The 23,911-nt window shown below is 46.4% G+C and overlaps 1 protein-coding gene and 1 long non-coding RNA gene across 3 annotated transcripts in view; one reads left to right on the forward strand and one right to left on the reverse strand.

The window, feature by feature from the left end:
* NAGS (N-acetylglutamate synthase) overlaps positions 1–4,567 on the forward strand; it is a 102,214-nt gene extending 97,647 nt beyond the window's left edge. Inside the window, exon 7 of the mRNA XM_069237845.1 lies at positions 1,570–4,567. Coding sequence (XP_069093946.1) covers positions 1,570–1,723 — 154 coding nt within the window. The 3' untranslated portion in view covers positions 1,724–4,567. The remainder of the gene's footprint in view (positions 1–1,569) is intronic.
* The window catches only part of LOC138299539 (uncharacterized), a 425,958-nt gene that overhangs the window by 368,628 nt on the left and 33,419 nt on the right, over positions 1–23,911 (reverse strand). The window lies entirely within an intron of this gene.

A 23,911-nucleotide genomic window follows, 5' to 3' on the forward strand; every position in this document is an offset into this window, starting at 1 on the left:
CATAATACATGCTGGAGCCCATGGGGATCCCCTGGTACCCCAATGCCCTGGGTACCTGTACCATATACTAGGGACTTACATGGGGGTTCCAGTATGCCAAAGGTGGGGTGTGTGTGGTCCAAGCAACCAAATGTAAAGGGAGAGAGCACAGTCACTGGGGTCCTGGTTAGCAGGATCCCTGTGAACACAATCACACTGACAACCAGGCAAAAAAGTGGACGTAACCCTGCTAAAAAGAGGCTATTTTCCTACATTAACTATGTTAATTTATTACATGGTGTTATTTGTATAACTCTTTTGTGATATATTATTTTTTTATATATTATGATTATAAATGTAACTATGTTGCATTGTTATCACCCACCATCCGCAAATATGGTATTGTTTCATTACACAATGCCAAAGTACTGTTTGATATTCTGATTCAAGCATGTGAATCTATGAAAGATCCAATACTGGATAAGAAATTGAGTTACTTACCTGTAACTGCAGTTATCCAGTATTTGTATACGTCATTTCATAGATTCACATGCGAACCACCCTCCTCCCCTAAGAGGCTCCCCTCATAACTCATACACAAATACTACACTTGTGCTTGAAAATCTGAGGGAAACTGCCTCTCTGGGTAGTTGTTCTAGAGGGTGCTGTCACCAGATTGGTGATAATTCAAGTTTAGTTCAATTTTGCAAAAGGATGAGGATAAGTTTTTAAATAGGTGGTTTATTGCCAATTAAGGCCTATGGTGATGATGCATACTGCTATTTTATGGTACCATGGGACTCCCAGTTCGACGACAGGGAATGATTTAAGCATGTGAATCTATGAAAGATACCAGTACTGGATAACTGCAGTTACAGATAAGTAACTCATTTTCTTAGGGATCAGGAATGGGTAGTTTTGTGAGGATGATAAGGGCTGTTAGGGTTCAGAGATGGGTAGTTTTTGGAGTGCTGGGGAGGTTTTAGGATTCGAGGATGGAACGTTTTTGGGGTGGTAAGGAGTTTTTTTAGGGTGCAGGAATAGGTAATTGTTGGGGGTGTAAGGAGTTTTAGGGCACAGGGATGGGTAGTTTTTTTGAGGGTAAGGTTTTTTTTTTAGCAATCACTGGTGGTAGTAATTTGGGGTTAAAATGTTTTTAGGGTCTGGGGTATGTAGTGATTTGGGTCATAAGTTGTGTGTGTGTGTGTGTGTGTGTATATATATATATATATATATATATATATATGTGTGTGTGTGTATGTGTATGTTAGTACTCTTAAAAGGACAAGAAACGTACCTGTGTAGTTACGTTGTGATGGCTCATCAGTAGTAGTGGCTTCTGGTCTAATGGATGCATGGTAATAACGTACATTGTAGTGCCCAGCATTACCTTTAACCTTTGCAGTATTTTCCAAACTTACCTTCAGGTGACAACACATGTAATCCACCACACTTTGTCCTCTTCCACAGGAAGTCTTTTAGAGATTGGCATCTTTTGGATGCAGTTAGTGACCATCATAAATTTCAGTTGCCCTTATCATATGGCGCACACGCAGTCCAGTTTTGCTCTTACTGTTGTGTTTCTTGCAGGTATTTCAAGAACAGTGATGGCAGTTTCTCCAACAAGAAGTGGATCTTTTTCTGGTTTGGCTTGTCAGACATAAGAGACTCCTATGAGCTTGTAAATCATGCAAAAAGTCTCCCGGATTCTTTCTCTAAAGTCCAGGCCGATTTCACTGGCTAAAACATGATGGAGCGGGACTTTAGATAATGAGACTGTGCACCTATTGCAATCAGTGTCGACGTTCGACATTAACTCAACCCTAGACTGAAGGAGAAACATACTTTTTTAAATGTCAGTGATGGTCTGTGCAAGAATACACTGTATATGGGAGAAGTTTGTTAAGAAGGACTGGGGAAAGTAAAGTGGGGCTGTGAGAGAAGTCCATGGCGGAGAACATGAAAGCAAGATTACTAGGAGGTACTGGGTGTGGAATGTATATGGAGAAGAATATGACTGCACATGGAGCAACACACCGTTTAAGTTAAAACATTGTGGAGTCAAAATGTTCTAAAAGCTACTAAGTAAACAAAATACAAAGTAAAGGGTTATTTAAGTACATGAATTCTGAATACAACATATTTATCACAGAGACTACAGTAATGCAAGTAGAAACTGCTGAGTAGCTTTTAAAGAACTGTTAATGCTGTATATTCATTACAGATGAAGTATTAGTTTTGATTGGGGTTTTTAACTCATTACTACTAAGGGCCCCTCTCTGAGATGTGTGTATTTGCTTGTGTTCTTGAATCAAATGTTATTGTTGCTTGCAACCCACACACTATAATTATTATGCTTCATTATTACAAAAGTTCTTCATTCGCAAAAAAACTGTAAGCACACTGTCTTTCATAAAATTAATTACATACACAGTACTTGGTAAAAGTTCTATATTTCCAAAATGTTAGGAGTGTATGTAGTTGGTATCCATACAATAAACATGTTAGCTTAATAAACAGCTTCATACGTCATTCTAAACTATTTAACGGGGGCTTAAAATATTATGAGACCTTGTTTTCCTTCCTTCACAAAAATCTAAAAAAGTCTCTCCTTCCAGGGACCTTTTGGACAGGATCCTTGAGAGTAGCCTAAATTTGTATTGGACCAGATCTTATTCTCATTAGTCCTTTCCTTAAATGACCCGACAGGAGACAATTTAGATACATCCATTCAATACATAACCCAAAATATTTCACGTGCCACGGCGTATCTTATTCTTCTCTAACGCTTTACAGCCCAAAGTTCTCCAGCTTTGCATCTTTCAGTTTCACCTGCTTGAATTATCCCTTGTCGCCAGGATAGAAACCCTCAATAAAAATGTTAACTTAGCAATGTCAGAATGTAAATACCTAACATAGTAAACTGTACATGTCATTGATCTCATTGTTTGAAAATGTTAACTTAGCAGTGTCATATTGTAAATACCTAACATAGTAAACTATACATGTCATGGATCTCATTGTTTGAAAATGTTAACTTAGCAATGTCATGATGTATATACGTACCATAGTACACTGTACATGTCAACAATCTCATTGTTTGAACTGCTACACTGCCACTAAAATCTTATTTAGATGTTAGCATCCATAGTTGTATGCTCTTAGACAGCACGATGTAGAGGCCATTTTTCCAGAAATTTGGTCTCACAGGATGTCTACATCATGATTTTTGTCCTCAATCTATTTTTATCTTCAACTTTTATGAAGCCCTGAGCAAAGACAAACGTCTGTGTTAAATTTTAGTAATACTTGCAGCCCTTTAACAATGCATTTTCCGCAAAGGCTTTTGAGGGACAATTAATAAAGGTTAGGGTTTGCCCTCAAAGTGCTACACATATGAAGAGGGCGTTCTCAGTTACTCCTCTGGCACCTTCTGAAAAACTGAAGAAAGTGAAGCATAGATGTGGAAGACAAAGGTAATAAAAGGTTAAAAACCTTCTCTGGTCTCCTCTATGAGCCTGATGCCTTGTAAAAAAAAAATTGCCATTGAATCCACCTTAAAGGACTGCCTTGCCTACAAGAATGACTACCACCTTTTCAAACAAACACGAGTTGGTGACCGTTTTGTTATTCAGCCTGTTGCCAATAAGATCTCCAACATCAATGCACAATTGTTGACCACCTCCTCGTCAACAAGGCCCTCCCATTGGTAGACAGACCATTGTCTATGATATTGTCAGAGACATATATGCCATCATAAGCCTCATGTTTAAGGAGCCATAGATCAAAGCCATCATCCACTTCATCAACTGATGATAACTTGTCAAGGAAGCCATTGAAGTTCAAATCTTCTGCGACACCACACGGCACAGTACCTACCTTGTAAGCTATACACAGCCTACAGCATCCACTGTTTCCTTTGTTAGGCAGGTGTTACACAACAAATGTCCACTTGAAACTACACGCCAAATCTTAGAGGAAGCACACAAATAATACTACTCTTAATCTAAGCCACTCTTAATCTAGGAACAAGAGGACTACATTCAAAAGAGCATGCTTCCCAAGCAGTTGAACATTTCATTCTGAATGTCATAGAAAGTGTTTCTTATGGAAGAGTAAAAACTCTGTAGAGCATATCTTTTATATCAAAGGTCTTTTTTATCAGCATCTCCCTGAATATGAAGCCAGGCCACCGAATGATGGTACCTGCAGAGTACCTAGACTAATTGAAAACTATGATGTAGCTAGTTTACAGCAGGTTTCTTTTTTCTTGACCTAATGGGGATGCTTCTTCAGTCTGAGCAACATCTCAAGGGATTCCACCACAAAAGCCAAGTAAATTGAAAGCTCTGACATAAGGTCCTCCATCTTAGGATATAAGTGAAGGAGCAGATGAATCACCGGAGATCACAGTAGAAAATCGCTTGATGCTGATCGAGAAATAGGCCTAAATCCTTTGGAAATAGAAGAGGATGAAGGGAAAGTATATATCATCAGTGATGAGGGACTATTGAATGCTCCCTCTGCACATTTCCTACTAAATGACATAGGCCATTTTCAGTCCATTTTAGCAAGTGCATCAGATCAGCCAAGTTTGATTTGCCTAGCAAATCTGTGGAGAATAAATATTTATTGTTCGACACAATTCTCATATTAGATCACAAATGACACAAAAGTCTCTCCCATTGTTAATTTTTTTTAATATTGCCCTTTAATCTCAAGTCAGCATCCATATATCTTCACTATCTGGATAGCCTGCATTTGAAAAACTGGCTGCATAAACTCTAGTTGGCACAGGCTGCAAAAAATGCAATGTTTCCAGCAGTCTGTATCCTGCAATGGCTTGGGCTATCCCTTTATGCAGATAAGTCATGGATCATTCCATGATAAGACATTCTCTTCTTCGGTACCAAGATCAATATGCAAAATGTGAAGGTCTACCTTTCCAGGACCACAAACCTACAACAAGGAAAGGGTGTACTGTCAAAAGTACAACATCCTGTCTTCTTGTAAACCCCTCAATTCATGCTATATATTTTATTATGAACTAGTGCAGCGTCATCTTGACCACAAAAACAGATATTGGGGGTAATCCAAACTCTACATGTTAAGAAGGCAGACAAATGACAATACATCGGGGGAAAAAAAACTGGAGCCCTATTCCGTAATGTGTGCTAAAGGTCCTACAGGGAGAAAAAGTGTAAGGCTTTTTTTTTTTGTATAACCTTCACCCACCATTGTTACCCGTTGGTGGCATGCTTCGAATGAGGCTTACTGTTACCTGTGAGCTATCCAGGAGCACTGAATGGTATACACCAAATGATCGTAAATAGGAGTTGGAGGATTTTTATTGTGAATTAAAAATACCTGCCAGGTAAGAAAGCTATGCTTTAGTCTGTCCTTTAGACGATATGATTGAAAAGAGAAGAAATGTAGAAAGTATGTGTGGTTTTAATGATTCTTCTTTTTACAAGGTCTAAATGTTTCAAGCCACCCTTCCCTGTGGCTTTCGTCAGAAGCAAGGATTGCACTCCGATACCACTCCTAGTTAGACTATCCAACAACAGCTAAGTGTAGCGACTTCACACATACTGCATATGGAAATACACTTTTCACCTACATAATACTATATTTTCTGATACCTGTGACATATAAGGAGAGTTAGTCTGCCACGTTATATGGCACATTCAAATGAAATAAAATGCTTCACACCAGTATGATCGGCATGGGGCATCATGCATTTTACTTAAAAACACCAGGTAGGGATACGTCATAAAGTGTTTATGTGAGCACATCTAGTAAAACAGGGATGACTCCAGTGATCAGGCACTCATTTGCAACAGACATACTACACAATACAGTACATGAATGGAAGACATTTCATACTGAGATTATTTTTCAACTCTGACACTCCTCCAGCAAGAGTCTGTCCAGTGGGTGATCTCACTACATTCAATAAAGTGCTAGTAAGAGGTGTAACAAAGTTAAATATCGTAATGCCCACCACTACCACTTCCACATCAGTCAAATTTTCACCAAAAGACTTCTCCAAGACCTTTGCTACCATTGTTCTCGTGTCTACTAGAACCTGCTCTGCAGTTGTTCCTTATGCCTGCATCTATAAGATCTGTTCTGCCGAGCCTCTTGAAAAAGTACAAACTACCGAATCAGGACTTTCTATTCCTTAGACAGAACCCTACTCAGGATTCTGTTATCATGGCTGCAGCTAAAAAAATCACACACAGTAGCCCCTGATTCGTCTGGATTCTATGGATAGAAAAATGTGTGAAACATCTACATCCATAATGAAAGTATTAAGTGCTACTTCTCCTTTGGGGAGGTATTGTCTGCAAAAGTATTGCAACAAACTACTCAGAGGAATTAGACAGGATTTTCAAGAAGTCCTTAACGAGGGTATCCTGGTTTCTAACCTAATTATTGGAGCAGCAGCAGATACTTCAGCCCTAGCAAGTGGAAATATCTGGAGAGTCCATCTGCATTGGCATGGTTACTTCCAGGTCTATGTTCCACTGTATGGTCCATTCCCTGTAGGGATATGGACCACCTCAACAATTTGGGATTCTCACCTTTCATTTGTTTAAACCATAAGAGGGGCTTGTGGTCTATCTGGACAAGGAGGTAATTGGCAAACAATTATGGCCCCAGCGCCTTTAGGACCCTGGCTACAGCAAAGGCCTCCCTCTCTATGGCTGACCAACACTTGTCCCTGAGGGCCAACCTTCTGCTAATGAAAGCGACAGGTTGGTCCTGGCTTTCATCATTTAGTTGAAATCGTACTCCCCCTATCCCTACCTCAGAAGCATCTGTCTAGACAATAAATTGCTTGGAGTAATCAGGGCTTCTTAGTATAGGAGCAGAGCACATGGCCTGTTTGAGGTCATCAAAAGCTTTTTGGCAGCTAGCTGTCCATAAAACTTTCCAGGGCATCCTTTTGGATGTGATATCATTTAAGGGGGCTACAATGGAACCATAGTTCCTAATGAACCTCCAATAGTACCCTGTCAGGCCTAGTAAGGCTCTGATTTGGGTCTGTGTGGTAGGGGCAGTCCAATCCAGATATGTCTGGAGTTTGCCCTGGAGGGGCTGGATCTGGCAAGCACCTATCAGGTGGCCCAGATAAAACTACCTTTCCCTGCCCTATGTGGCACTTTGATGCCTTGATAGTGAGGCCTGCTTTTTGCAGTGCCTCCAGTGCATTCCCAGTGTGGACCAGGTGATCCTCCCAGGTGCAGCTAAAGACAGCTATGTCATCTAGATAAGCTGCACTGAAGCTTTCCAGGCCTTGGGAACTTTGTTCACCAACCTCTGGAATGTGGCAGGGACATTCTTTAGTCCAAAGGGCATCACTGTAAAGTGATAGTTCCCACTAGGAGTGGAGAATGCTGTTTTGGGTTTTGCATCCTCCGATAACGTGATCTGCCAATAGCCAGCAGTCCGATCAAAGGTGCTAAGATACTTGGTAGAAGCCAATGTGTTTATTAGCTCATCTGCCATAGGGATAAGATAAGCATCAGTTTTGGTTACTATATTGAGGCCTCTGTAGTCTACACAGAATTCATCTCTCTTTTGCCATTTTGAGAGTGAGGCTTTGGTACATGAACTACAGGACGAGCCAAAGGGCTGTCTGAAGGCTCAATAACTCCCAGGTCTAGCATCTTTTGAACCACTGTCCTGTATATTTCACTGTTAACAAGAAGGATGTCACCTGTGTCAATGGTGTGTTTACACCATGTAGGTTGACCAGGAGTCAAAGAAAACAGTTTGGAGAACTGACCTATGAGATTTCTGGAATCTTCCTTTTGTTGCTCAGAGAGGCAGTCTGCAAGCAAAACCCCAACTACTGAGCCATCCACAGTATTGTGAGACAAGAGGTCAGGGAGAGGGTCACTCTCTTATTCCTAACCATCAGTTGCCATGAGTAAAGTCATGTCAGCTCTATCAGAGTAAGATTTCAGGCGAGTCACATGAAGCACCCTGTGGTGGCTTCTAGGAGTACCTAGGTCAACCAGGTAAGTCACCTCCCCTTTTCTCTCATCAATAGTGTGTGGGCCACTCCACTTGTCTTGGAGTGCCCTGGGAGCCGCAGGCTCCAGGACCAACACTTTCTGTCCTGGTTGATAAACAGTGAGCACAGCCTTCTGGTCATGCCGCTGCTCCTTCAGTTCTTGGCGGCCCTGAAGATTTTTAGATGTCCTCTTCATGTATTCGGCCATTCTAGATCTGAGACCCAATACATAGTCCACAATGTCCTGTTTTGGAGGCTTGAGAGGCGTCTCCAAGCTCTCTTTCACAAGTGCTAGAGGACCCATAACAGGGTGTCCAAACAAAAGCTCATAGGGGCTGTATCCAACTCCCTTTTGAGGAACCTCCCTGTAGGCAAAAAGGAGGCAAGGTCACAAGACATCCCACATCCTTTTGAGTTTCTCTGAAAGTCCCATTATCATGCCTGTGGGTTTTGTTTAACCTTTCAACTAACCCGTTTGAGGATTGTAAGGAGTGGTGCATTTTTAAATGACACCACACTCTTTCCACATGACTTTAAGGTAAACAGACATGATGTTTGCCTCTCTGTCTGATACCACCTCTTTAGGAAAACCTACCCTGGAGAAGATTCTCAGGAAGGCCTTAGCCACTGCGAGGGCTGTAGCAGACCTAAGAGGAATGGCCTCTGGATACCTGGTAGCATGGTCCACTACCACCAGTATGAATCTGTTTCCAGAGGCAGTTGGGGGATCCAGGAGACCAACAATATCTACCCCAACCCTCTCAAAGGGTACCCCAACCACTGGTAGCAAAATTAAGGGGGCCTTTGGAGTACCACCGGTCTTGCCACTGGCTTGACAGGTCACACAGGAGCAACACAACTCCTTGGTGTCTTCAGGCATGTGGAGCCGGTAAAATTGAGGGACAAGCCTGCCCCAAGTAGCCTACAATGGGTATGTCATGTGCAAGGGTTAACAGGAACTCCCTAAATTTCAGAGGGATGACCAGTCTCCTTGTGGCACCAGGTTTAGGGTCCGTTGCTTCTGAATAAAGGAGGCTGTTATCCCAGCATACTCTATGAGTACCACTGACATCCCCTGGAACCAGATGTCAGATAGCTGGGAACAGAAACTAACTCACAAAAACTAAGAGGGTCATTCTGACCCTGGCGGCCGGTGGCCGCCAGGGCCACCGACCACGGGAGCACCGCCGACAGGCTGGCGGTGCTCCAATGAGCATTCTGACCGCGGCGGTTCAGCCGCGGTCAGAAGCGGAAAGTCAGCGGTCTCCCGCTGACTTTCCGCTGCTCATTGGAATCCTCCATGGCTGCGGAGCGCGCTCCGCAGCCATGAGGATTCTGACCCCCCCTACCGCCATCCAGTTCATGGCGGGAAAGCCGCCATGAACAGGATGGCGGTAGGGGGGGTCGCGGGGCCCCTGGGGGCCCCTGCCGTGCCCATGCCAATGGCATGGGCACGGCAGGGGCCCCCGTAAGAGGGCCCCAAAATGTATTTCACTGTCTGCCTTGCAGACAGTGAAATACGCGACGGGTGCAGTAGCACCCGTCGCACCTTCCCACTCCGCCGGCTCGATTACGAGCCGGCATCCTCGTGGGAAGGTCGTTTTCCCCTGGGCTGGCGGGCGGTTTAACTGGAACCGCCCGCCAGCCCAGGGGAAAACTCGTAATACCCGCCGCGGTCTTTTGACCGCGGCGCGGTAATTTGGAGGGCGGGATCCTGGCGGGCGGCCTCCGCCGCCCGCCAGGGTCATAATGAGGCCCTAACTCTTTCGCAATCTGAAATTCAGTCTCTTTCCATCAAGATCTTCCAGTTTAAACTCTAGTCACAGATGTCTGTCTCTAAGGATGGTGTGCTCACATGAACCATTGGTAGACTTAAGGATTGTGGCCATACAAAAACAAACGTACCGTATCAACCTCCAAGAGTTGAAAGCAGTTCTCCTAACGCTGAAGTCATTCCTTCCTTCAACCAGAGCAAACTCCCTGTTAATTCAGACGGACAGTACAAGAAGATACACCTTTCAGACTGCTGTCCCTCAAAACCCAGACCATATGGAAAGGGCTCATGGCAAGGAACCTACAATTCCAGCAGTACACCTTTCAGACTTTCAAAATGTTGAAGTGTACTCCCTCAGTTGTACCATTCAAGGGAACTATAACTGGGTTCTAAACAGCAAAGTCGAAAAGACAATTTATCAAGAATGGAGTTTACCAGTTAGGGTCGAAAGAGAATGCTCTTTTGATAGATTGGTCAAAGACTTTTCTTTACCCTTTTTCTCCGATCCCAAGCCTTCTGGCAGTTTTTATCAAACTGTCCACATTCAAGTCCACAAGAATGATACTAATTGCACCAGAATGGCCTCGTCAGTGGTGGCTCATGGATCATCTTCACCGCTCAGAGTGCTCATAAAAAAGGTTGATGTGCTTTACAAGTTTGGAGGGCAGATTCTGCGCACTAACCTTCCATCATTATGTTTGACCGCTTGGCTGCTGACTTCCTGCAATATGGTTACCTAAACTTACCTCAAAACTGAATGAACATTTCGAAGAAGTCCAAGCATCCTTCCGCTTGAAAATCGTATGCTTCTAAATAGAACAGATTTTGTATTTGATATATACAAGAGAACTATGACCCATTCTATGTGTCAAGAAGACGTAATATTACCTTACCTACTTCATCTGGCAAGGTCTAATTTGCAATTCTCGTCTATTAAGGTACACATTGAAGCTATAACTGCCTTTAGGAAATCTCCTTCATAAACCTCCTCTTTTTTTTTTAATTAAACTGTTTTTATTAACATTTATCGGTAAAGAAACAGTGATATAAGCAATTCGAATTACAAATAGGCTCGAGCAATAAACCAGGTGCTTCAGCCCCCACCCCTGGACCCAATGGTAATCAAATCAATGTTCAACAGAGGGTGGAGCTCCATTCTAAATAGAACTCAAAAATTCCCACCCAGAATAAGCGCCTAAGTGCAGACATATGTGATAGCACATACAGAGAAAAAGAGAGAAAAAAGAAAGAAGAAAAACCTCAATGCAAACAACCAAATTATGTGTCCCATCTCCTACAGCTCATTGTATAAAGTCTGAGGCAAGAACAGAAAAGGGCACGGGGTTCATCTGCCCCTAATTCGCCACACATCCAATCCCTCCCCAGTGTCCCTCCCCATGGACTGATTCTTACACATGGAAAAGGTGCAGAGCCCTAAGACGTGGGCTACAGGCTGAGAACGGTATGCCCCTGGAAAGGAACCTCACCAGAGGGTCCCAAATGTAGTCACAGCGCCTCCTAGAATTGTCTAGTTTATCAGATAAGCACTCCATCGTGAGCTCGCACCACAGTCTAGCGTACCACAATGCTATTGGGGATGGTTCTGTTTACTTATAATATGACGCTAGTACCGTCTTCGTTGCACCCAGTACCAGCCAAAGAATAAAGCGGTCGCCCTGTGTTTGATGGTGCAATTCCGGAGCACGCAGGCTCAATAAAATATGTGCCAGTAAGGCTGGGACTGGGTAGCCCAAAATCTCTTTTAGATGTGACAGAATTTCGTTCCAGTATGGGCGGATAATGGGACAATCCCACCACATATGCCTAAGATCTCCCAACATCCCACATCCTCGCCAACACCTATCAGGCACCTGGGAGAGTTTTTTAAGTTTCTCCGGGTAGTGATACCAATTGTAGAGGATTTTATAATGTGCTTCTCTAGTGCCCATGGAGTGGTTGTATTTGACTATGGCCCTCATTACAACCCTGGCGGTCGGTGTAAAAGCGGCGGTTGTCCCTCGATATTTGCAGGTGACTCTGTTTACTCCAACCTGTCATGGCTACTGACCCCAGTGAAGAATCCCAGGACAAGGGCAGAGGAACGCTACAATGTGGCACATGGGCGAACTAGGAAGATAATTGAGCAAAATTTAGCCTCCTGAAGGCCAGGTTCCGGTGCCTCCATCTGACAGTTGGCTCCCTATACTACTCACCGAAGAAGGTGTGCCAGATCATTGTGGCATGCTGTATGTTGCACTACCTGGCTTTGCGACGCCAGGTGCCTTTTCTGCAGGAGGATGGGCCTGATATTGGTCTTGTGGCAGCTGTAGAGCCTGTGGACAGTGAAGAAGAGGAGGCAGAAGAAGAAGATATAGACAACCGAAACAACATCATCATGCAATACTTCCAGTGAGACACAGGTAAGAGACTGGCACTGCTCCTCTCATATCATACTACTGTAGGACATTGCATGATTCTGCCTTTTTACCTCTGTGTATGGACCCTGATATTCACTCTGGCTTTCCACAGATCTGGGTACCACTTTCTGCCTTCTGCTATGTTTACTGATGCCCAACAAATGTCGAACATTGGTATGTGAAAATGAACATTGGCATTGCTATTTTTCTGAGAGGTTGTAATTACACATTTGTGAAAGTACAGACAGACTCCAGATTGATTTGTGATTCAAGGGTGTTTATTTCTGTGCTAATAAGTGGAGGGGGCTGTGCAATGGGCTGGGGAATGGTGGAGTAATGTCCATGGTAGAGTCCAGTATATTGGTATCACAGGTGCATTGTCCAAGGGACATAGGAAGTGGAGTAATGGCAGGTCAAGGTTGGCAGGGTGACCTAGTGGGACGGAAGGGTGACAATCAGGAGAGTCTTATTTCCTGGCGGGGTCTTGGCAATGTTCTCTGTCTTGTTCCTGGATCTCAGGGGCCGTTTGTGGGCTGGTTCTCCTTCTGCAGGGGGTGGGGTGCTGGTGGCCTGTTATTCCTGTGGTGGAGCCTCCTGTCCACTAGCGCCGGGGGAGGTGGAGGGCTGTTCATCGTTCAGGCTAGTGTCAGGGGCCCCTTGGTGTGCCCCTTGGTGTGCCACTGTGTCCCTCATGGTGTTGGCTATGTCTGCCAGCACCCCTGCAATGGTGACCAGGGTGGTGTTAATGGACTTCAAGTCCTCCCTGATCCCCAGGTACTGTTCCTCCTGCAGCCGCTGGGTCTCCTGAAACTTGGCCAGTACCGTGCCCATGGTCTCCTGGAAATGATGGTATGCTCCCATGATGGAGAGTGCCTCATGCAGAGTGGGTTCCCTGGGCCTGTCCTCCCCCTGTCGCACAGCAGCCCTCCCAGTTTCCCTGTTATCCTGTGCCTCTGTCCCCTGAACCCTGTGCCCACTGCCACTGACCCCAGGTCCCTGATTGTCTTAGGTTGGTGGGTTTGCCTGGGGTCCCTGTAGTGGTGGACACACTACTGATTGACGTGTCCTGGGGACAGAGGCATGGGCCCGCTGGGTGGGTGCTGTGGTGGTGTTTCCTGAGGGGGGAGGTTCAGTGGTGGTTTGTGACTGTGGCAGGGGAACCGACTGTCCAGAGGTCCCTGATGGGCCGGGCTGGTCCTCTTGATCCAGGCGTGCAGAGCTGCTGTCGTCACTGTGGGCCTCTTCTGTGGGGGGACTGGATATGTCTGGCACCTCCTGTCCGGTGACATTAGGTATGGGTCCTGTTGGGGTGTAAATGTATAGTTATTGTATCTGCGTGTGCCATCTTGTGCAATTTGTCAGTTACCCTCTACTCCTGTGCTTGGCTTATTGTCTTTGCCCTTGTGTGATTGGTGATTTTGGGGCCTGGGTGAGTATCTGTACTGGACATGCTTTGGTGATGGGTATCCATGCATTGATGTGACATGCAGGGCTTGGTTTTTGGTGTGTGTGAGTTGTGATAGTGGAGTACCTGTGGGGTGTTGGGGTGATGGGTGTGAGGGTTGGGCTAGGAGTTTGTGATAGCATGGAAATAGGGTGGGGGGGGATTTTAGTGAAGATAAGACTAACCAGAGTCCAGTCCTCCTGCTACTCCTGCAAGGCCCTCCGGATGCATTATTGCCAAGACTTGCTCCTCCCATGTTGTTAGTTGTGGGGGAGGAGGTGGGGGTCCACCGCCAGTCCTCTGTACTGCTACCTGGTGTCTTGATACCATGGAACGCACCTTCCCCCGTAGGTCGTTCCACCTCTTCCTGATGTCATCCCGTGTTCTGGGGTGCTGATCCACTGCGTTGACCCTGTAGACAATTCTCTGCCATAGCTCCATCTTCCTTGCAATAGATGTCTGCTGCACCTGTGATCCGAAAAGCTGTGGCTCTACCCAAATGATTTCCTCCACCATGACCCTGCGCTCCTCCTCAGAAAACCTGGGTTGACTTTGAAGTGCCATAATGTGGTGTGGGAGATGTGTGAGGTGCTGTTTGTTGTGATGTGTGATGTGTTGTGTTGTTTGAGGTCAGTGGATGTTGTATGAGTGATGGTGTTGTGTGCCTGTGGATGCTGGTGTTGTGTTTGCTATTCTTTCTCTCGGTGCTTCTTCCAAAAAAATCGTTGTAAGGGTGTGTGGGTAATGGCGGTGTATGTTTTATAGGGTTGTGAGTGTGTGGGTTTGGTGTGTGTATGTGTATCAGGTGTGTGTATTTTGAATTGTCCAATGTGGTTGTGTTTTGTAAATGTGTGTGTATTTTGAGAGCAGCAGTGTGTACCGCCAATGGATTACTGCGGTTGAATGACCGCCGCGTTGATTCGTGGGTCGTGATAGTGTGGGCGTATTCCTGTTGGCATGAAGGTGTAGGTTTTGCTATCGCCAGTTTATCACTGACCTTTGGTGTGGAGGACTTATGTGGGTGTCTGTGTTGTGGCGTATTACGAGATGTGGGTCGTAATACCTGTAGCGGATTTCTGCCGCGGCCATGGTATCTTGACGGCCATCACCGCGGCGGTAAGCGGGATTTACCGCAAGGGTTGTAATGATGGCCTATGTCCTGAAACAGGCGGAGCCAGAGACCCTCCTCCACCGGGGACTCCAGAATCTGCTCCCAAAGGACAAATGGCGAGGGTGTAAGCGGACTGCGCTGACGTCAACAACCAATATAGTGTGGAAATACTACCCCGCGCTACGGCCCCCTGCTGAACAAACCTCTCGATGGGAAAAAGATCTCTGGTGGCCGCCACCCGCATATGGGGCTGAGTGACCCAGTGGAGTAGTTGATTATAATGGAAGCCCTCAGAAATGGGTAAATGGAAGTCTCTACAGCAGTTTTCGAATGTACATACATGTTCCCCATGGAAAAGATCAGCGATCGTCAAACAACCCCCCTCCCTCCACTTATCAAAAGGACCTGGAATGGGTGAGGGAAAGGTCGTGAGCCTGTAGGCTCTTGTCACCGTGTCCCATACCTTGAGGGTAGTAGCCATGGGGGTGTTAAGATAAGCGTTCCTCGGGCGGTCTCCTGTGGGTTTCCACAGCATGTCCCATAGTGTCTGCCCCGTCACTGCCCTATCCATGTGCAGCCACAATTTGTCTGATTCTTGTAGAGACCACTCAGCGATAACGCAGAGCTGTACTGCTCTATAATATGTGAGGGGGTCCGGTAGGGCCAAACCTCCCTTGTCTCTGGGGCACGTTAGCAGTTTATTAGAGAGCCGAGCTCTTGTGTTTTGCCAAATGAACTGTGTGAACATCCTACGAAGTGTGGTATAAAAATCCATAGGAATGTCAATGGGCAGGCTTTGGAACAGATATAAAAACCGTGGGAGAACCGTCATCTTGATGTTGTTGATACGACCTAACCATGAGTGCCAGAGTGTTGACCATCTTTTAAAATCTGCTCGTAGCGTCCTAAGGAGGGGTGGAAAATTTCCCTTAAATAGGTCAGCCACCCTGGGGTGAGCCGGACTTCCAATTATAGAATTTCTTTCTTGGCCCATACAAATGGGGAAGTGGCGGCTAACACACTCATCTCAGCGGAAGGGACTGTTAAGGATATAGGGTTTCCCCCTATTCACATTGAAGCTTGCTACCTGCTCAAAAAGACCCAACTCCTTCTCGATTGCCGAAGGGTCTATGTGGTTGAGTAACAAAAAGCAAGATGTCGTCAGCAAACTTTGAAATCTTATGTTGATCAGAACCAAATTGAATGACTTGAAAGTTCGGATCGGCCCGTATCCGGGCTGCCAGAGGTTCCATGTTAAGTGCAAAGAGCAGCAGGGAAAGGGTGCACCCCTGTATGGTTCCTCTAGAGAGGTCAAAGAAATCCGAAGTCACCCCATTGATGCATATTCGTGACCTGGGACCCAAGTAGTTGCTCATTGCCATTGCTATGAACTGTTCCCCAAACCCAAATCACCACATGGTCGCTACCAAAAAGGACCATTCCACCCGGTCGAAAGCTTTCTCAGCATCCAGTGCCAACAGCATAGCTAGGACCTGCTTCTTCATCACCTCTTCTATCAGGTGGATGACCTTCTTAGGTTATCATGTGTTTGCTGACCCTTGATGAAGCCCGATTGGTCGGGATGAACCAGATTCGGCAACACCCCTTCAAGTCTCCGGGCTAGTATTTTGGTATAAAGTTTTGCATCGAGATTAAGCAGGGCAATGGGCCTATAGGAGGCACAGAGCTTGGGGTCCTTTCCCTCCTTAGGAATAAGTGTGATCAGGGCTTCCCCCATAGTGGTGGAAAGTGTGTGCTCGGTTCTTATGAAATTGAACAGATCAGCCAGGTGGGGAATTAGCTCAGCTCCAAAAGTTCTGTAAAAATGCACAGTAAATCCATCTGGACCTGGCGCTTTGTGTAGGGGAAGGGACTCAATGGCATCCCGCACTTCGTATGTGGTGAATAGGGCCACCAGAAACTCGTTAGTGTTGCGAGAAACCTGCGGAAGCTGAGTGTGGCGCAAATAGCTCTCCTGGGTGGAAGCGCTCGGATTATCTGATTTATACAGCCAGATATAGAAGTTTCTGAAAGCTCGTGCTTTCTCCTCATCCGAATAGTGCTCCCCTGATTCGTCCTGCACTTGCGCTATATATCCCTTAGTTTGTTTGACACGTAATTGCCTGGCCAGGAGAGTGCCTTTTTCCTTCCCACTAACATGAGATCTCTGGAGCCTTAACAATGCCACTTCTGCTCTGTTTGTGTAAATAGATTGCAATTTTCCTTTAATGGAAGTTACTTTCCTCTGATTCAGCCAGGTGGGAGAAAGTTTGTGGGCCTGTTCAGCCTCCTTCAATGCCCTCTCCAGACCCTGTCTCTTCTCCGCTTTCAATCGATAAAGTAAGGATGCCAAAGAGAGGCATGTGCCCCTGAGGACAGCTTTAAACACATCCCAGGTGGTGGGAGGAGGAGTATCCCATGGTTTTTTCTTCTGAAAAAAGTCTCTGATAGCTCTCTGCAACTCGTCTCGAGTCTTTGGGTCACGGGTTAAAATGTGTGGAAAGTACCAACGTCCACTCCGAGACCACTCCAAACCCACTTCAACCGGTGCATAGTCAAATATGATAATCAGGTGGATAGTTGCCGATTGGAGAAAATGTCAAAGTGGCTGGCTTAAAAATATATAGTCAATCCTGGAGTAGGATCTATGAGAGTGAGAGAAGAATGTATAGTCTTTTACTGTGGGGTGAAACGCGCGCCAAGAATCAAGAAGCCGCAATCTGTGAAGGGCCGTTTTAACAGATTTTGCAAAGGCACTTGTAAGCAGTCTCTGGGGATGTGTTGTGTCCTGAGCGGTATCCAAATCAAGTTAAAGTATTCCAGAAGCACTGTCTCACCCTCCGCAAAACACCCCAGCACGTCAAGGAAGTGCAATAGATACTGTGTTTGACCTCTGTTAGGTGCAAAGAGTGTGGCTATCGTACAAGTCTGCCCCCGCAGGGAGCCCTTGACCAACAAGAATCTACCGTCCTTATCTAGTTTTGACCCAGAGAGTTGGAAGTGCATGGATCTATGGAACAGCAGGGCCACCCTACAATGCTTTGTTGCTGAGGAGGCAGTGTATATCAGCGGATAGTGTTTGTGCTGTAGTCTGTGACCTTCTCCCTTCTTGAGATGCGTTTCCTGCAATGCCACAATATCATATTGGTGGTCGTCACAGAATTTCCACAGCTGTGACCGCTTGTTAGGGGAATTAAGCCCCTTAACATTCCATGTTAGAAAATGTAGCTTTATGTCAGTGTGACCAAGAGGGCCTCGCCTGTGGATACATCTGACCCAAGGAGTCACTTGGGGTCCCCAGCGCTCCCACTCCGTCCCAAGACCCCTGGCGTCTCCCATTCCCCCCAGGCTGTTCATTAACATGTAGTAGGGACAAAAAAACAATAATCAAACATCAAAAGTAACAACAACAAAAAGTAACAACACCGAAACTATGAGTCACTGATACTGATAGAAAACCTCCATGTGGTCCTCGGGAAGGGGTATTCATCTGCATCCACCTCCCGTCAAACCACTTTCAGTAGCGCTAACAGTGTCCGGTGTGGGGATCTCCTTTACCACTTATTGGAGGGATGGTAGGAAAACACACCGGAAGCGCTCACGCCCTTATGGACAGGCCAAAGTCTCCAGACTCCCAGGGGTCTAAGGAGTCCCACGCGGCCCCCATCCGAAATCCTCTCCTCCTCCCCTAGGCAAACCTTCTTCTGCTGTGGGTCAGGTGCATGAGTCTACATCCTAGGGGCCTTCCTCCCCTTCCTCGGCTGTCTCCAGCGATCCCCAGCAGTGGACGCGGAAGGGTCCTCCCAACAGCGCGATTCCCCCTGCACGGTTAGTCCAATGTCTGCCCTCCTCTCCCGCAGCCCCAGTGCGGCAGCCGCCTCCCCATACTCCATGAAGTGGTAGGGTTTGTTGTTAAGTTCAAAAGCAATGCCAAAGGGGAATGTCCATCTGTACCTAACATTTTTTGCTTTCAACTCATCTGTGATTGGATGGAATTGCTGGCGGCGAAGCAATGTGGCTGGAGCAATGTCCTGAAAAAGTGTGCACTGAGCCCCTTGAAAAGACACAAAGGCCCTCATTCTGACCTTGGCGGGCGGCGGAGGCCGCCCGCCAAAGTCCCGCCGTCAGGTTACCGTTCCGCGGTCGAAAGACCGCGGCGGTAATTCTGACTTTCCCGCTGGGCTGGCGGGCGGTCTCCTTCAGACCGCCAGCCAGCCCAGCGGGAAAGAGGCTTCCACGATGAAGCCGGCTCGGAATCGAGCCGGCGGAGTGGAAGCTGTGCGACGGGTGCAGTTGCACCCGTCGCGTATTTCACTGTCTGCGTAGCAGACAGTGAAATACATGTAGGGGCCCTCTTACGGGGGCCCCTGCAATGCCCATGCCAGTGGCATGGGCACTGCAGGGGCCCCCAGGGGCCCCGCGACCCCCCCTACCGCCATCCGGATCTCGGCGGTCCGACCGCCGGGATCTGGATGGCGGTAGGGGGGGTCAGAATCCCCGCGGCGGTGCAGCAAGCTGCGCCGCCGCGGAGGATTCAATGGGGCCGCGGTACACTGGCGGGACCCCGCCAGTGGTGCCGGTCCGACCGCGGCTTTACCGCCGCGGTCGGAATCCCCATTGGAGCACCGCCGGCTTGTCGGCGGTGCTCCCGCGGTCCTCCGCCCTGGCGGTCAAAGACCGCCAGGGTCAGAATGAGGGCCAAAGTCCTTTCGCCTCACCCTTTGAAGGATGTACTCCTTGACCTTGAATGAGCTCAATTTCACCAGAATGTCATGAGGTCTCTTATTCTCAGTGGTGGAGCAACTCCCCACCCTATGCACCCTTTCAATCTGTACTTCTGGGTGGTCATCGCCCAACAGGGTGGAGAAGTGCCATGTCACCTGACCGCAGCGATGAGAGCACCCCAGATCCGGCAGGCACAAAATACCCAGAGACCTTATTAGATTGTAGCTTCTATCGAGGCATAGGGGCCCCCCTACACCCCTCTCTTGCTTGTGCTCCTCTTGTCATGATATGTACCACTTTGTCTGCTGGCCCCCAGCTGCTCCTCACCAGGACATGACTCCCTGCACTGAAAATGCCAGAGAAAACCTTTGCAGGAGGAAAGAAGTGTCCTGCTTGCTATTCCTTCATTATGTGCCTCTCCGGAGAAGCTCTGCGTGGGCCAACAGTGGGCGCCATCTTAGGGACAGGCAACAATATCAGGCATGCCCCAGGACCTGGCATCCTGGGGCACCCTGCCCCCTCCCCCATTCCTCCAAGGGGGAGGTCGCCAGCCAATGTCCTCCACTCCGCGGTCCCTGGCTCACTCTCCTCGCCGGGACCGCCCTGCCACTCGCATCTCTCCAGGTGCGACCGTGCTCTGCCCTTACCACGTGGCCGCTGGGTGCTCCTGGAGGGGACTGCTGCCCTCCTTGCCAGTCCGCCATGGGTGCCGTCATGCCTCCCCAGTCCAGGGACGCCCCCACCTTCCTCAGGCCGCTGCGAAGTGCAGGCCTCAAGGCTCCCGACACGTGCTCCGGCCCTCCGTCGTCACCTCCGCCGACCTAAACAGTCTCAGGGCTCCTCCGCTTCGCCTCACTGCGCCCCCACGACTCCCAGCATCGTCCCGAGGACCTGACCAGCTACAGGCCCCCCAGACACTGGATTTATGTGTCTGCGGGGTGTGTCGTCGCAGAGCCTCCTGGTTTCACAACCGGTCGGCCATATTGGATGGCCCCGCCCCCAAACCTCCTCTTTTGAAATATCTGTAGTTAAGAATTTTTTAGATGCCATTAATAAAGTGTACCCTTCGGTTAAGTCTCTTTCTCCTCCTTGGGAACTTAATATTATTTTATCAAAATTAATGGGACTCAACTCCATTCAAACCCATTCATAAAGCCCCTTCACAACATTTTACATGGAAAGCAGTTTTTTGTTGCAATTACTTCAGTGTGCAGAGTTATTGAAAACCAAACCTTGTGTTCATCTGAACCATACACAGCATTTCACAATAATAAAGTAATAATGAGTACTCATTCCAGTTTTCTTCCTAAATTAGTATCTGACTTTCACATTAATCAAGTGATTTCCTTACCTATCTTTTTTGCTAATCCAGCAACTCCAGCAGAGGGCTCTCTGCAGTCACTTGATGTATTGAGAATTTTGAAATTCTACTTAGACAAACCTAGAGACATAAGATAATCTAAAGGGCTCTTCATAAATTATGGGCCAACAAGATCAGGTTTGCCTTTTATGAAGCAGTCCATTTCAGGGTGGGTAGCCTCTTAATAGTTTCTGCATACCAGTTGGCAAAGAAACCCTTACTAGGTAGACCTAAAGCTCACTCTATTTGAGGTAAAGCGGTTACTATAGCCTTTCTTAGTAAAGTCCACATTTCATAGATTGGTAAAACTGCGACTTGGAGAGTAGGCCACACTTTTACTACGCATTATTGTCCAGACTCAGACTCCAGAGAAGATACTCCACTTGCACTGGCATCCTTGAGGAATCTTATTTGGGTAATTGGGGAGTCTGTCCCTGTTTCTTGTTCGCTCATTTGTGGGATGGGCTTGCTATTCTATTCAGTACTTATTAGTACTGATGACGGTCCCCTGGAAGAAAGGCAAGGTTACTTACCTGTAATTCTAGTAATCCTCAAGGAGAATTGTCACCATAATCATTAACAACCTTCCCTCCTCTTTGGATCAGAAATACTACAGTTTTCTTCAGCGTTTGACCCAAGATCCTCCGTTATTCTGCAAAAATGACCTGACTTAACTGCCACCTGTGGGGCATGAAGGGATGCTGGGTGTGCTATGAGGTTCTTAAAGGCACAGTGCCAGTTGTGTTAGCTAAGCTTTAAATTGCGGCCTATTGGTTAAGTCTGTCCTTTATTATTTCTCATTTTCCTTTCAAAAAAGGTTTGCAAAAGATTTGCTATCGTCACTTATCTTTTTATAGTGACTTGTAAAAATAATTGGTGTCTTTTAAAATGAAAAAAATAAATGTGGCTTTCATAGCCTTTTATAAACTGCAAATGTTTACAACTGTAAATAGTGTGTGCGTATATATATATATACATATATATATATATATGTCATTGAAAAAATAAACATTAAAGTAATATTATAGTTAGGTGAAATTACCAGTTACATCGTAACGTTTTAAACTTTAAAAACCATAGACATTCATCTGTTATAATTATCTCAAGTAACTATAGCTCAGGCCGCTGGGGCCATTGTATGGCTCAGGGAGGGAGGCCAAGGGCCACCCCCTAAAATAATCCCTGTGCTTCCCACTGTGGGTCCTGACCCTGGCAGGAGATTATTTTTAATTTTGCTGCAGATCTTCTACAAATTTGCGGCAACATTTATTTATTTTTAAAACACCACCAGGCCTAGGGGGTCAGGCAGGTTATGCTTGCCCTGCCTCTATGTCTATTTTTTTTAACGTTTTGAATAGCACTGAAACCAGACCTGCCAACTTGCAGAACAAAATCAGCCGTGTGAGGAGGGGGCGCGACCTTGGAGGGAGCAGGGCTTTTTGCCGAGAGTGTCCAGAGGGAGCCTTCTGCCTTTATCCATTGTCCCCATTGTTGTCCTCCTTGCACCAAAAAATGAAAACAAAAGATTGTTGAGGCTTCTGTTGATGTCCTGGGGTGTTTTCACACCCCTTAATAGACATTGCCTGCTTGCAGCCTCAAAAGATGAGCTGCAACTGTGTGACAGCTTACCTTGCCTGCCACTGTGTGACAGCTCACCTTGCCTGCCACTGTGTGACCGTGTGAAGGGAGCTGAAATCGTGACACAGTGGCCCAGTGAGTTGGCAGGTCTGTGAATGCCAAATCCTAAGATGACTGCCTGCACTTCCTGGTTAACATTGTGACAGCCAATCAGATCTCAGAGCGAGATCCATCGGTTCCATGGATCCTCCTTAGTGTGATATATACATTTGTTTTCACTTAAAGTTTCCAAAGCTACTGAATGGATTTACACCGAAACACAAAAACATTCTTTGCAGATCAAGAGCTAGCTTTTAGCAAAATTTGGTGTAAATTATTTCAGTGGTTTGGCTGTAGCTATGTTGAACGTTTCTATGGAAAAATGAATTGAGAAAAATAGTTTTGCTACCCCCTTCAAATGGCGCTAAAGTTATTAGCAACACAGTCCTAATCATAACTACACAGTGGCAACCGCCACTAATCTATTTTTGAAAGTGATCCTGGATCCCCGCAGATGGGCCAGACTATTTAATGCTAATGACTATGATGATGATTCACCTGGAAGAAAACTAGGATTCTCTCGTAGGGGATTTCCATGTATGGTCATAAGCGCTGAATCGTTCCTCCTGCCTGCGGGGACCCCATAGCTCTGTCAGGTAATGCAAGATACTTCCTCCTACCGGAGTGGGTAACAGAAGAGGGGGAAGGAAGGGCTCAGGGCTTAGATGCTGATGGTTGACGTCCTCCTAAGGCGGTTTGTTGAGTGGAACAACCTTGCATTTGCTTGCGCTGAGTTTGGTATGATCTCTGGAGTTGTTACTCTTGCTGAGATCTAGGTGGCACCCATTGCGGGGTTTGGAGACTCTGTGAGAAAAACCTGCGGCGGTAAGGACGGAACAACATATGCTGCTCCCTAGGTTTTTCAATTCCTACAGCTTTAAGAATGTCTAGTTCTGATTTCATTCTAGACATTCATTATCAGCGTGAGAACCAAACAGAGTAGAACCTGTAAATGGAATGTTCTGTATTTTTTGCTGTGCTTCTGGCTTCAGAGAAGTAAGACGGAGCCATGAGTGCCTTCTCAGGGATATTCCATGGCAATATCCATGCGTCGCTAATATAGAAGAATCCGCCACTGCGCTTATAATCTGGTTAGAAACCATAGCACCTTTGGTAACGATTTTAAGGAAATCTTCTATTCTATCTTTGGGAAGATGATCAGCAAATTCGAGGATGGAGTCCCAAAGAGCACGGCCATATCTGCCGAAGAGGACCGTGGCACTGGCTTTTTTCATCAAAATGGCAGATGTTGCGCAAACTTTGCGACCTGCTGCGCAATACCTTTTTGCTCTCCTTGTCTGGTGGAGAGGAGGATGAAGGTGAAGTAGAATGTAATTTCTTAGCGGCTACAATAATCACAGAATCTGGTGCTGGGTCTGGCCTTCAAAATAAAGAATC

The sequence above is a fragment of the Pleurodeles waltl genome, chromosome 6, assembly GCF_031143425.1.
Source record: "Pleurodeles waltl isolate 20211129_DDA chromosome 6, aPleWal1.hap1.20221129, whole genome shotgun sequence".
Lineage (NCBI taxonomy): Eukaryota > Metazoa > Chordata > Amphibia > Caudata > Salamandridae > Pleurodeles > Pleurodeles waltl.